This window comes from Cyrtonyx montezumae, unplaced genomic scaffold, assembly GCF_038088225.1.
Source record: "Cyrtonyx montezumae isolate F1298 unplaced genomic scaffold, pur_monq_1.0 scaffold_8, whole genome shotgun sequence".
NCBI classification, from domain to species: Eukaryota; Metazoa; Chordata; class Aves; order Galliformes; family Odontophoridae; genus Cyrtonyx; species Cyrtonyx montezumae.
Genome location: NW_027072089.1, coordinates 85,098,584 through 85,112,793, shown reverse-complemented (window position 1 = coordinate 85,112,793; position 14,210 = coordinate 85,098,584). Strand labels below are relative to the sequence as shown.

At 35.9% G+C, this 14,210-nt stretch overlaps 1 protein-coding gene across 4 annotated transcripts in view; it reads left to right on the top strand.

Moving 5' to 3' along the window:
• The window catches only part of KIF13A (kinesin family member 13A), a 109,524-nt gene that overhangs the window by 60,559 nt on the left and 34,755 nt on the right, over positions 1 to 14,210 (top strand). For all 4 annotated transcript variants that reach the window (XM_065752437.1, XM_065752436.1, XM_065752435.1 and 1 more), the window contains exons 9-16: positions 489 to 601; positions 5,944 to 6,055; positions 6,446 to 6,658; positions 8,799 to 8,909; positions 9,922 to 10,056; positions 11,275 to 11,405; positions 12,454 to 12,540; positions 12,646 to 12,812. In XM_065752437.1, the coding sequence (XP_065608509.1) occupies positions 489 to 601; positions 5,944 to 6,055; positions 6,446 to 6,658; positions 8,799 to 8,909; positions 9,922 to 10,056; positions 11,275 to 11,405; positions 12,454 to 12,540; positions 12,646 to 12,812 (1,069 nt within the window). The remainder of the gene's footprint in view (positions 1 to 488; positions 602 to 5,943; positions 6,056 to 6,445; positions 6,659 to 8,798; positions 8,910 to 9,921; positions 10,057 to 11,274; positions 11,406 to 12,453; positions 12,541 to 12,645; positions 12,813 to 14,210) is intronic.

The following is a 14,210-nucleotide window of genomic DNA, read 5'->3' as shown; positions in this document are numbered from 1 at the left end:
CGGCCAGGACTGTAGCATAACTCACAATTTTTTTGTTTGGTAAACATACATGATCTTCTTAGTTACGCTGCTACTTTTAATGCCCTGGATAATCACAGTAATATTGGCAAGAACATAACATTGAGAGAACACTGTAAGAGAGTGGAAGCATGCCAGAGAAAACAAGAAGTTAGATGACTTTAAGATTATATTGCTACTGTTAAGTCTGTCTTAGGTGTTAACAGTTGTTGACATTAATATATTTCAATGGCCTACTCTGTCAGTGAAGTTTTTGTTGTTAACACACAGCTGCTTTGCCTTCATTAGTGGTTCAGCCATTTAGTATGAAGTGTATGGCTGACTCTTAAAGGACTGTAAAGACTGTGAGAATTTGTTCTCTCTTATCTTGAATTTTATGCTTTAACCCACATTATTATAGAAAGCAGCATTTAATGGTGCTAATATAAGACATGTTAGCGAATCTTTTCTCCCATATTTGATCTCCACAGAATTCTGGAGAGAAAGTCAGCAAGGTCAGCCTGGTGGACTTGGCTGGTAGTGAGAGAGTGTCCAAAACAGGAGCTGCAGGAGAACGTCTGAAGGAGGGCAGCAACATAAACAAGTAAGACATTGACATAGGTTGTAAAGCATAATGTTTTAAGAACAACTGTTGCTTCCTGAGTCTCCTGTCTTGGTGTGCTTGTTACGAGTTGATTCAAATGATATGCCTGGTAAGAAGCAGTTAATACATCTCTTTCAGTTGCTCTGTACTGAGCACCGTCTGTTGTTTTTTTTTTTACATTAGTATAGAGACTGATTCATACTTGACTCAGATGATAGCTGTATGAATATTATCTGGAAAAAGTGACAGTAGCGCTCTTTAATTAAGGATATACCTTTTGTGATTCATTTCTCCACCCTGTCCCCAGGCTTATGTGTTTGTCTCATCATATGCTCAAGGAATGCAAAGTTGCAGAGTTGAATGGCTTTGTTCCAACAGGTATTAAACTATGTAAGAGTATAATTCACAGTTTAAGAAAACCAGATCAGAATGAAACTATGTAAGTTTAACATCACCTTGGGCATTTGTACTCAAGCAATTACAAGTTTCCAGGCACTTTATTTGAAAAAAAAGAAAAAAAAGAAAAGAAAAGAAAAAGCACAAAAACACTGTAATTACTGTGTTGTTGCCTAAAAGCAAGAATTTAGCACAGTGTTACCATTGTCTTACACATACTAATTTTCCTGGGGAAAAAAATCATACTGTAATATTAAAAGCTACAAATTCTGTACTTAGTTTTAAAATGTTGCGAAAGGTTATGTTATTCTGAAGTCAACAGTGAGAGCATAAAATGTGTTTTAACTGTATTAATGCTTAAAATGATTTTAAGGTACATGCTTTAGTCATTTGAACACACTTGCTCTTCACAGAATGATCTCTAATGTACTGTGTTTTTAATGTATCAGCTTGCTAGCCACGCTGACATATAGTCCTCATTAAACCAAATCATATGATTCTGTTTCTATAAGGGCAAGTACTGAACCTTTACCCTGAAGGTTAGTAGGTAAATTTGGTTTGATTTTGCTAGAAACTGTATTTACCTTTTGCATAAATAAGGGTGAAATTAGATGTTTCTTTTTAATTCTTGGGGAAATATGCAAATGCCAACTCTCCCAACAGCTATTAAGAAATTTATATCTCCAGCAACACTTTAAAATCGAAAGATTTAATTTTCTTTTGTAGCAAAATGTTTACTCAGTGTGAAAAGGGAAGACTGTTTTTGCCATTTCTTTTTAATTATACAGGACTTCAGATGCGAGCACCAGATTTTTCTGTAAAAGATATTTCAAAAGGAAAAATTGACAGCTCTATCTTTTCTCATCAGTTCTTATATAGTATAAACCTCAGTCACCTCGGACCATTTTTAAAATGTTTCCTGAGTGAAATCTGATTTGGAACTAGTAGGCAAACAAGAAGAATCTCAGTGTTGTGTTTTAGTGTCTTTTATTGGACTTTTGCTATTACTTAAAGTTTAATGAAGTCTTACTTCACTCAAAGCCTCGAAATTGGTATGCATATTTTCATCAGAGTAGTCCTTTACAGAACATTGTACAAACACATTAGCAAAAAGAAGACTGTGATGTGCCACGTTTACTAGGGAAAGGCAATAATCTTTCTGTAGTAATACAGGCTACTTAAACTATACATACCTTAGTATGTCACCTCCTATTGGTTTCTTAAAATTTTTATTCTTTCATAAAATAGCAGTAATTTGCATTGGTAGCATAAAGTATGTTTATTGAGATAAAAACAGACCTACTGTAACTATCTGGACATTAAATTCCTTGTTTGTTCAATATTTTGTTGCCTTGAAGAACAAGCAAACAACAGAACTGGCTCTGTGTTTACAAGACAGGAAGAACGTACGCCTGCTGTGCTTCTAAAACTCTGTAGTTTTATAAACTCTGTAGATGTGATGCTGTGATTCTCTGCTCTTTGTTTCTACATGAAACCAGTTAAGGACCATTATGGTCACTGCTTCCTCAGTCCCACAGCTTCCTGTACTGTAAACTCTTTCATATATTGGAACAGCAAGTTTCCAGAGTGGATGTGCTGAATTTCTCTGCTGCTTACAAAAACAGCTGAGAGTTTTGTGATATTGTTAATGGTTCTGTAAAGTTGTAATAAAGAACTGTTTTTTCTCAGAGCTGATGTGCAATTGCCTTGGGTCATGAAGGTGTTTCTCAGTGTCTGTGGTCTTTATTTCCCAGGTGCTTGTGGGACTTTCCAAACTCATAAGAAAGCCATATGGGCTTGTTACTGCCCATGATGCTCTAGTTCCTATACTGAGCATAGAAATGCAGATGCTTAATAATCTCTGTTGTAGCTGAGGAATTTCTAGAGTACAGCAGCAGGAGGAAATGGAGTAAGCAAGCCATCAGTTAGTGGCTAAGATGAATACGTTCTATGAACACTCTGTAATTTTAACTGTGATTAGAAAAATCCTAACTATTGTCATTTTAACTTCAGAATGAAAAAATTAGTTTTGTAAGGGGTAGAGATGGAGTGGGTGGGAATGATTTTGGACTAGACTGGCTCCAAGCTCTTTTATGGAGAAGGTTTTCATATTCACAGGGTTTATTATTAGAAAGAAGGACTTCGCTACCAAAAATGTGGAAGAAAAGTGTATAGAAGTAGTTTACATGGATGTCATTTAGGGACAGAGTTCCTCCCTGCAGTAAAGAAGCACCACCTGCCCTTGGGTGCTGCTGACTCAGGCCCTTGCTGGGAGTGTGCAAGCTTCCAGATGCACAGTGGCAAAGACAGCCTGTTCACGTTTGATGGAGAGGGGTCAAGGAGAACAGAAAGCATGCAGAAACAGCACTTTCCCATGGTCTTGCACCATGTAAGCTTGCTGTTTCTTCTGAACTGCTTCAGTCTGTTGTGCACTATTAGCTCAGGCCTTCTGGTTGATTCATTGTGTAGGTGGCTTGAGATAGGATCAAAGTAATGACAGATCTCAGATGCATCATCCAGCATAAAGCAAAGCCACTACTGAGTCCTGTAATTATATTGCACTGTCATTTCTTTTAGTGCTTTCCTTCGAAACTTTGAAGAGCTTTGTATTACGAAATCTTAAGTAGAATACCTAAAGGACACCAGTTTGGTTTTTAATACAGTTGTTAATAGTCTTAATATAAGATTTGTATTTTGTTATATTTCTAGAGCAGAAATATTATCGTTTCCTTTAATTGGGTGTTAATACACTAGCTTATAACTTGCTATTTTAAGTTGCAGCCCTGTTGTGAAACAGATATTGATGGTGGACCTTTCTGATTCCCTGTTTTTCCAATCTCCCCCTCCAATTTTTGTAAGGAAAAAAAGAACATTTTCTTTCTTCTCCCTTGGTTTTTGGCTTTGATTTTCAAATTTTTTTCTCATTTAAAAATGGTGAGAGGAATTGGACAAAAATAAGACCAAGTGTGTGGGATTTGTTGTTTTGTCTTTTAACTTTATAATCCTTAGTGGTAGACTCCTTTGGGAGTGTAGAGCTGGTGCTTTTTCACTTGTGCTGCAGGAGATTGCTTTGGAGCAGCATATAGCATCCTACTGTTTGTTCTTGTATATTTAGCACACTGTCTTCCTTATCTGTCCAGATGAAAGATTGGAGACAAGAACCAATTTTCCCTTCCCTGCCCTCCTCCCACAGGCTTTCAGGAGTTGTTAGGCTTTTGTTTGGGCAAAAAAACCCTAAAATTAACTGTTCTTTTTGCTGTGAATTTTTCAGGCACGGGTTGGGAAGTTATCCTTTAGACAAATCTAGGCTCTCCTTTAGGTTCTGTTTATTTTAGTTTTGCTTTCTGGTCTAAGCTGTCTTCATGCCACTTTGTTTCCTGGCGTTATGTACTTATTTTGTGACATTCATAATAGATTGTGTCAGCTTACCCTCACATATCTTCCTTGAAATACTCTTCAATGTTTTTGTTATTCACTAAATGAATGAATTCAGAACCACAAGGATTTTCAAACTGCATTAAGACCATGTTAAAAATACTGTGGAAATAGTCAGCTAGTTAAAATAGTGCTACTCGTTTGATGAAAAATAATAGAATGAAAAAGTACAATCAATGTTTTGTTTTACTATCTAATCAAAAAGCTAAAAGTTTCCTTGGTAGTTATGCTCAGTTATCCAGATGCTCTTTATAAGTATGATGGACCAGTATGCTCTTGAACTCCAGTGTTCTTTGGTTTTACAACTCCTTATGCATCTGTTTAATGCTCTTAGGCTCCTGAACCAGCTTGTTTTTTTAAATATATATATTTATATTTATATTTTTTTATATAAAGCGCCTATCACCTGATTGATAAACATTCTTTGGAACCATTCTGATGGCAGGGGTAAGAACAGGAGTCAGCCTGTCAGTCCCTCAGCATTTCTATTTCCAACCAATTGAAAAAAATAAAATAAAAATAAAAATAAAAAGCCACAAGACTTTGCTGCCAGCTTGTTATCTTAAACATACTTGCCCCAGAGTCATTTAATATTTACACAGGGTTGTATAACAGCTGGAATATATAATGCATAGATGCTTCGTAAAGATTGCTTATAAAGCTATATTTGTTGGTAGAAGTGGTACAAGTACTAAAATGAGCAAGGTCTTAGTTTCTTCAGTATTCTAGAGCAATGGGAAGTGTTTGTGTACCAAGCAGCTTGGAGAGTTTTTCTGTTCTCATGTTTACATTCATGCAACATTTTTTATAAGTGGGAGATTGGTCTATTGTTCCTCTTCATGAAAGATCCTAGTGAGGCTCAATTGTAAGTCAACCCCTTTGTTAAGGGGTATCTGTCTCTTCTGATGAGCAGTCTTCCACTGTCATGTAACTGCTGGTTTGTTACTAGGTAACCCACTAGACCTAGTTCTCCTGAACCACAGCTGACTTTGTCTTGAGCCTCCTAATGGATATAGTTCAGTTTTAGTCAGCTGTTAAACTAGTGCTCTTACAATGTTGTTCCTAGACACAGAGGACTACCGCTGCACTGCCAGCTTTAACTCATAATGTTGTCATGAGGCAATGTCCAAGATGGAAAGATTCTTAGTCTCTAAAAAAAAGGAAGATGTCTAATCTAAAGCTGTTATTCTCCATATATCGATGCTGTCTGCTTTATGCTTGTGAAACTATTCTAAATACCTGAGTTTTTCAACCTGGTCTTCCTTGGAACTTGGTCTTAGTACTAGATAAGGTGAAACACTGTAGGTAGCTGTTTTTTGTTCCAAAAATGCAACTTGTAATACATTGCCTTGTTTTGATCTCCCGTGGTCATTTCCAGCTTAAATTATTTATGATATCTTAAAAGCTGGATATAAAATTTTGCAGAGCACAGATTAAACCATTCTGTCTGTTTTATTAAATATACCTTTGAGGTATGTGTTCAAAGCTGTTTTGTGCTGTTGTTTTTATAGATCCCTTTCAACACTTGGGTTGGTTATATCATCACTTGCTGATCAAGCAGCAGGGAAGGGGAAGAATAAGTTTGTGCCTTACAGAGACTCTGTGCTCACTTGGCTTCTCAAGGTAATTAATATTTTCTGTTCAACATGTTCATAAGTTGTCAGCTTTATAGGTTGTAGCATAACTCTGTGTACTTAAGAGATTGTAATCTTTATTTTTTTTTAAAGTGAGCAAAGGATATAATTGCTACAAGCTCTTCCAAGTAATATATTGAGATAAGCATTTACTGTGATAATTGTATGTAGAGTCCTACTTGGCGTATTTTCAGTTACATTGGGATTAAAGCTGGTAGAGGTAGTTGGGAATATTTATGGATCATATTGTTTAGTTTATATCCAGAGTGTATATCTATGTCTAAATACTGAGATTTGTATTTTAAGTGTCTCTGTATAGACACTGTATAATTTCAGAACAGTTTTTAATCCTCAAACTTTCCATGTCTGTACTGTACAGGACAATCTAGGAGGAAACAGCCAAACTGCCATGATAGCCACAATTAGTCCAGCAGCAGACAATTATGAAGAAACACTCTCTACTCTAAGATACGCAGACAGAGCCAAAAGGATAGTTAATCATGCTGTGGTGAACGAAGATCCAAATGCTAGGGTCATCAGAGAATTACGTGAAGAGGTTGAAAAACTGAAAGAACAACTCTCACAGGCTGAGGTAATGTTACCGATGATACAACATAAATTAGGTAACCTGAACAAGTGTTGAACTAGCTGGAAGATTGAGTTTACACTTAAGTCCTACAAAATAAGAAAAGGAAGAATCTTAGACATATTTTTTAAAAAATTTACTTTGTTTCCTGAAATAGATCCAAAATAACATTTGTTTCCTTTTAGTAAATTTAAATGAGGACAACATTGTACAGGTAGTGATCTGTGTCAGAATGGACTGTTCTTCTTGAAGAACTTTGTGTCGTGTAGTAAATGAAGCAGCACAGATAAGAGCTACAGCAGATCTTAATTGTGTATACTTGCTAGCAGATGGTTTTTAAGTTGGTAGGCTATATATTTTTATGATGCCAAATAGAAAAATGAGAAGATATAAATCTGGTATTGGACTACAATGTGGGAAATTTCTCTCACTGACATTTATGAGAATTTATCAAGAATCTTCAAAACTTTTAACACCAAAGCAAACAGCATTCTGTTGTCTGAAGAGTTAATGCCATGTGATTGCTACATATACTAGACATACATTTCTAATTAAAGCATAAATTATCAGGGTAGAAGTACTTTTGGTGATATCTGATGAAATGGGGCACTGCAGTATAGGAAAACATTTTTAATATTTTCTGGCAAAATGTAACTGTGGAGGAAAAATACCAGAAGTATGTCTTAGGGTAAATTTGAGTAGTGTTTAAAATTTACATTCACATGAGAAGTCATGTTGTGTATACAGGCAGTCTCTTACAGCACTGAATGAGAAAATCTGCCGTATGGAAAAGGAACCATTCACTTTTTTTTTTTTTTCCTAAATAAAAATATTTTGTACTTCTGTATTTTAAATCATAAAATACTCTTCTAGTCGGTACTTAGTTTTGTTGGCAGACTATGACTGCCAACAGGAAAGTGGGGAGTTCTTGTAGTTTTACTAATTTTTTGAAGGTTTTTCTCTTCTTCCACCTCTTCAACTTTCTTTTGAAAACAATTACATGAAGTTACAGGCTAGCATATTAAACTCTTATTTGGAGTGGAACATATTCAGCCCCCTTGCTTTTCTTTCCTATTGTGAAATGAGAAGCCTGTGTTGGCTCCAGTGCATGCCTTCCTTCAGAGGTAATCAATGGTGTCATTCTTAAATGCTTTAATGAAACTCTAGGAACGCTTACAAAAACCTGATGGAATGAAAAGCTAAATGTCAAGAGGAATTTGTATTTAAAACTGTCATAGAAAGGAAGGCATTGGAGTTGATATCAGACAACTCAAGTTCCATTGGCCTATGTATTGCTATGTAGATCTTCAGTTATTTCAGATCTGGACATGTTATAGGTTGATTTCTTGAAGAGAAGGATTTGGGAGTGTCAGCTGATGGAAGACTGAACATGAGCTGGCAATGTGCACTTGCAGCCCAGAAGGCCAACCATATCCTGGGTTGCATCAAGAGAAGTGTGACCAGCATGTCAAGGGAGGTGATTCTGCCCCTTTACTCTGCGCTGCTGAGACCCTACCTGGAGTTCTTGGGCCCCAACACAGGAAGGGCACTGAGCTGTTGGAGCGGGTCTTGAGGAGGGCCACGAAGCTGATCAGAGGGGCTGGAGCATCTCCAATATGAGGACAGGATAAGAGAGTTGGGGCTGTTCAGCCTGGAGAAGACTCCGAGGGAACCTTATAGCAGCCTTCTAGTTCCTGAAGGGAGCCTGTAAGAAAACTAGGGAGGGTGTTCTTGTAAGTGCATGTAGCGACAGGAAGAGGGTATATTTAGACTAGATATTTGGAAGAAATTCTTTACTGTGAGGGTGGTGAGATATTGGAACAGGTTGCCCAGAGAGGCTGTGGATGCCTCCTGCCTGGAGGCATTCAAGGCAAGACTGGATGGGGCTTTGAGCAACTTGGTCTTAGCAAGAAGTGTCCCTGCTTTAAGTCCCTTTTGACCCAAACCATTCTATGTCTTCTTCCTTTGCAAATGACCTGTTTCTTCACCTTCTGCCATGAAATACACAGGAAAATTAGCTGAAATCTATCCTGTATCTACAACGTTTGATATTCTGTTGGCTGCGTTCAGTTTCTTTTTTTTTTTTTTTAAGCAACTGTTGCAGTGTGAACTGTACCCTAAGGATTTGCTTATTGCTATCTTTTAGGCCATGAAGGCACCAGAACTGAAGGAAAAATTGGAAGAATCTGAAAAGCTAATAAAAGAATTAACAGTCACCTGGGAAGAAAAGCTAAGGAAAACAGAAGAAATTGCACAGGTATTTCAGGAATTTTGAGCAGAAAAAGTCAGATATTCATGTGCACAAGTCAGATTAATTTCTTGGGCTTTGGTGAACTATGTATTCCTTTTCTCCCCATTTTATTTCAGTCTAAATTTCATCAGAATAAATGAAGAAAGTTGTGTCATGGTATAACTGAAAGAAGCTAATCTTACATTTTAAATTAGAACATCAAAGTGCATTTGAGGTGTTCTTTTATTTATAAGTATGCAGTGGTATCTTGAACAATTTCCCTTGGAATGGCTAAGAGTTGCAAAAGGAATTTGGGGTAGTATTCATTGTTTACATTTGCTGTTGCTTATAGAGTTTTCTTAACCAGAGAAAACAAATGAGTACGTGTATTTAATAAAGTTTGTTGTTATTATATACTTGAAATAAGACTTTGGGATTCCAGTGTATCTTTCCATCATTTCCACCATCTGTAGCTTGAAGAATGACTTCTGTTGGTTACCCTTTCTAGTACTAGAAGCTTGCTTTGGTGCAGTCACTGTTAAATAAACAGATGCACAAAAATGTAGAAGCTACCTGGCCAAAGCAAAACCAGCCAAACAAAAGATAAAATGTAACGGAGCAGAAGACATGTTTGAACCAAGCAGATGCTTTAGCTGAATTAATACTAATACTGGAAAAGTGTAAGCCTAAACTGCAGCATGTTCTTTTCAAAGTTATCTGACTCATTATCTTTCTTTAAATTGTGATTGAGATTGGTTTTTAACTAACAGAGTTTCAAAGCCACACTGTGTTATGTATGAGTACCTCTGATATAATCATTAAAGCATGTATTTGAGGATTAGATCTAACTTTTTATTTTTGGGGTATAAAAATTGCATTAATACTACACTTGACCATTGTCCTAAGTTCTGTTTTTCTGTTATAGCAATATAAAGACTGTGTGTTAATTTTCAGCTCTAGATGCTCTACTTTTATTTACTTGGGATACTTGCCTCTGCGTATTGCAGCAGCCAGCATTAATCTATTTTTGTGCTCGCAGGAGAGACAAAGACAGCTGGAGAGCATGGGTATTTCTCTTGAGTCTTCAGGTATCAAAGTTGGAGATGACAAGTGTTACCTGGTGAACCTGAATGCAGACCCTGCACTCAATGAGCTTTTGGTTTACTATTTGAAGGTAAGAGTGCATACAAGATGTTTACACAGAATGAAAGGACTTTTTTTTTTAATTTATGGCTTGATTTATAATTCAGAGTATATTGAGATTGTTAAGACTAGTCGCAGTAAAATAGGATAGGACTTCTGCTGCTCAGGTTTACTTTTTCCCTTGCAGTTCAGCTTCAGTAGTTTTCTAATTCATTTACTGATTGCCAACAGTGGAACAAGTGTTCAGTATTTGCCCAAGTTGAGATAAATACTAGCTTTTTCAGGCAGGATAAAAATAGAATTACTTTTTGGACTAAAGAGCTTTGCTTCCCTGAAGTAAGAGCCTGGTGTAAGATGCTGCTTTTTGTTAGCAAGCTATTTTCTTAAATATTCATTGAGTTAGAGTGTAAAGGTATGATGTTTAGCTGTAGTGAGTAGGAGTAACCATAGGCTTCAATAGGAGAAAAAGCTTTAAGAAAAAAATAAAGGCCAGGTGAGGAGGGAAAGTGAGAGGGAAGACCTGTTAAAAATGTGCTGAAATGTATTTTTCTTGTTCTACTATCTTCCATACCGTTCAGTATAGCATAGTCTTCCTGTTAGGGTGAAACAGTTTGAAATGCAAACCTTATTGGCGGGCTGAGTAGGAAATACTTTGTAAGTGTGAATTCCTTGTCAACAAGATAGAAAAAACTACCTTATCTATTTTATGGATATTTTTCTGCTTTAGTGGTTGAGATAAGGCTTTTATATTTGAACAGTAGCAAATAGAGTACAAGTTACATAATAGTAAAATAAAGTTTTTCAGCAAGATTTACAGTATGGTTTGCAATTATGTGGGGGTTAGTATATTTAGCTGCATTGTTAATATATCTGTCCTCTGAAAAGCAGTGAGTTCTGTGTGTCTTGTTTTACTATCTTTGTTATCCTTTGTTCCACATGGCTGCATGACATGGCTTGTTTTCTTCTCTATATTATTGCTTATATGCAAACATAGTTGGGGAATACTTCAGAATTTGTTTATCTGCTGCTTAATTTTTCTTTACCTGAAGCTGTAGGAAGAGAAAATTCAGAGCAGTTTGTGACCAACCTTTCCAGTCCTCAGATCTACAGTGGCACCATTTCTGCACTATGAAAGTACCTAGCAAAGGACAACATGTAGATTTCAAAGTTTCAGTGCTTCGACTAGTACTGCTTTAGTTATGTAAACAGTGATAGCTTGCTTCTCTCTTAGTAACAGCTTATTTTCCAGGATCACACAAGAGTTGGTGCAGACACCTCTCAGGATATACAGCTCTTTGGTATAGGAATCCAACCAGAACATTGTGAGATTGATATTGCTTTAGATGGAGAGGTCACACTCACACCAAAAGAAAATGCAAGGTAAGGACAATCAATAGCACTTGTTTGCTTTTCAGCAAAGTGTTTGCTTTTCATTACCAGAAGATGACTTGCATGTGTTTTTATTTTACCAAGTCAGAAATGTCTTATTTTTTAATCAATGTGTAGCTTTGGTATAAGTGACTTAGATACTTAGAAGGTGAAATTCAGATACATGTGTACACCCCCACACACCACTGCCTCATAATAGGCTACCAGTGGTTTAGCTCAGAATAAACCATTACAGGAAAGTATTCATTAGGAATGAGGAACCATTACTTGTTTATATAATGGGAGGTAGCAAGGTGTCTGAATTGTTCCTGGGATAGCAGGCTGTTTCTTTATGTGGGAAGATAAAACTTACCTCTGAGAAGTTCCTTTTGTAAAGCTGGATATTTTCTAAGAGAAGAGGTAAGAGATCCAAAGACTACCATTACTACTGTGTCTATTAAATATGTGGTGTGAAGTCACATTCTTCTTTTGTATCTGCTTCCTTGCTTAAATTTAACTATCTGTTTTAGTGAGTATTGTGGATTCTTGCATAGAATTCTAAATGTCTTAATATCTGATGACATAGGAAGTGCTATTGTCTTAAGTTTAATGCTTAGTTTGTTGAAAGAATGAAATTTTGATCTAAGGGCCTTTTCTTATACTTGAATGCCTTGTATGTTAGCAGTATGTTTTACATGTATGGATTAACTTATATCTTGGAGAGTTTCATGACCAGGATTTTCATGCAACCAAGTTTATAGACTTAACAAGAAACAGACAGTAACCGAGTTTGAAAAATGGGAGGTAAAAAGAAAGTTCAGCTAACAGTAACCTTATCTATGTACTTACTGAGAAGTTGCAACAGTCAGAGCTGAAAGGGAAAGGGGTTTTGTATTTACTTCAGATGTGAGAAATCAGACCAGTAACTTTCTCATTTATATTTTAATGAGAACCTAGGTACGTTGTGTAATATAGATCACTGTCTATACATGGGAGAGGCAATACTAACCAACTGTTAAATTTTAGGATTTTTCTGAAGTTGTGTTGTTTTATTTTTCAGATCCTGTGTAAATGGTACGTTGGTATGCTCTGTCACTCAGTTATGGCATGGAGATAGAATATTATGGGGAAACAACCACTTTTTTAGGTAATAATTTATATTTGCTTACCAGTTTTCTTACATTCAGTTTTTTTCTCAGCGTGCACTGTTCTGCATAAGCCTTTTAAAAACTGAATTTTTATTTTTACACAGAATCAATTTACCAAAGAGGAAACGACGAGATTGGCTGAAAGACATTGAGAAAGAAGCTTTGTTAGGAGAGCATGATCTGGATGCAGCCAGTGAAGCTTCTTCAGAACCAGACTACAACTATGAGTTTGCTCAAATGGAAGTTATTATGAAGACACTGAATAGTAATGGTAAGAAAACTGACAGTTAAGAAGTCCAAAGATTTTTTTTTGTGAGGATCATTTAACAAATTCAGAGTGTAACTTAATTTTTAGATAACAATGGGTGATACACTTACCCCAGTGAGCCTGGGATGTTTCCTGCAAAAGGTATTTTACAGAAATATCAGATGTAAATATCCACTCACTTGTATGCTCGTGCATGTGTGAGTATATAATCTATATACATATATCTACTCTTGTGTACACGTGCTTACATATATATATATATGAATGTACATATATGTACATAGCATCTTGGAGATCTTTGGTATTGTCATCTTTTATAATGATTTTGTTGCCTATGTTAAAGCCTCAATATATATATATATATATATGTGTGTGTGTATATACACTTACGTAAAAATTTAAGTACTGAACAAATGATGTAAGAGGTAAGAAGAAATTTCTCCAAGACATTTATTAGTTTGCCTCTTTCTCTGTTTCATCTGTATGTCTGTTAATCTTTATAGTGCAGAGACTTCACACTACAGTTCTTTGTAGTGCTGAGAGGTGAAGGAAGGAAGCAAGTAAAATCATCATCTAAGTCCTTCTGACCTTGAGTTTTGCAGGTTATTTCAGACAGAAATACACTTCAGATATGTCTGCTTCATCCTTTTGCATTGAACATTACCAGCACCATTATAACTATATTATGACATGGACACCTCAATCAGGCTATGGTCAAAAACAGTAGCTGGCATAATTTTTAGCTTCTTGATTACTGTGAAGTTGTTTTTAATTGAAGTTTGTTAAAACCTATTGTGATGCCTTTTCTGGACAGTTTTCTAGATAAAATATGGTATATAAAAGTAATGGTATGATATATGGCTTATATAAAATACAGTATGTACAAAATGACATGATATTTTTCTGGTTTCCAGAAGGCAATTAATAATTCACGTGTTATAATATGGGATGAAGAAATGATGAAAAACTCAGTGAAGTGATCAGTGCTTTGTACAGGTTTTCTAACTGCACAAGATTTCAGGAGCAAATGCCTTTTTTCTCTCTGACCAAGAAAACGCAGTAGATGGTGTTTCATTTGTTTCTGTTCTCCTTTCTTTTTATCTTTGTAGTATTTCCATTGCTTACTGTGGTTTAGCTGTTGAAATACAATACTGATTTTTTTTTTCTTGGTCTCCTCTTCAGCCTCCTTATGTTTTGCTTTTGACTACAGCATGATTGTTTCCTATACATAATTCTGTAGAAATCATTTGCATATTTTTATGATCTCATTGTCATTTTAATGGATCTCTTTTTTTGTGCAAGTGAGTTTCAAGTTCAGACCATTTAAGGTGAAATCAAATTACTGTTTGATAACACAGTTGTTCTCATTATGGTTCACTCATACCAGGAGATGAATTTCAG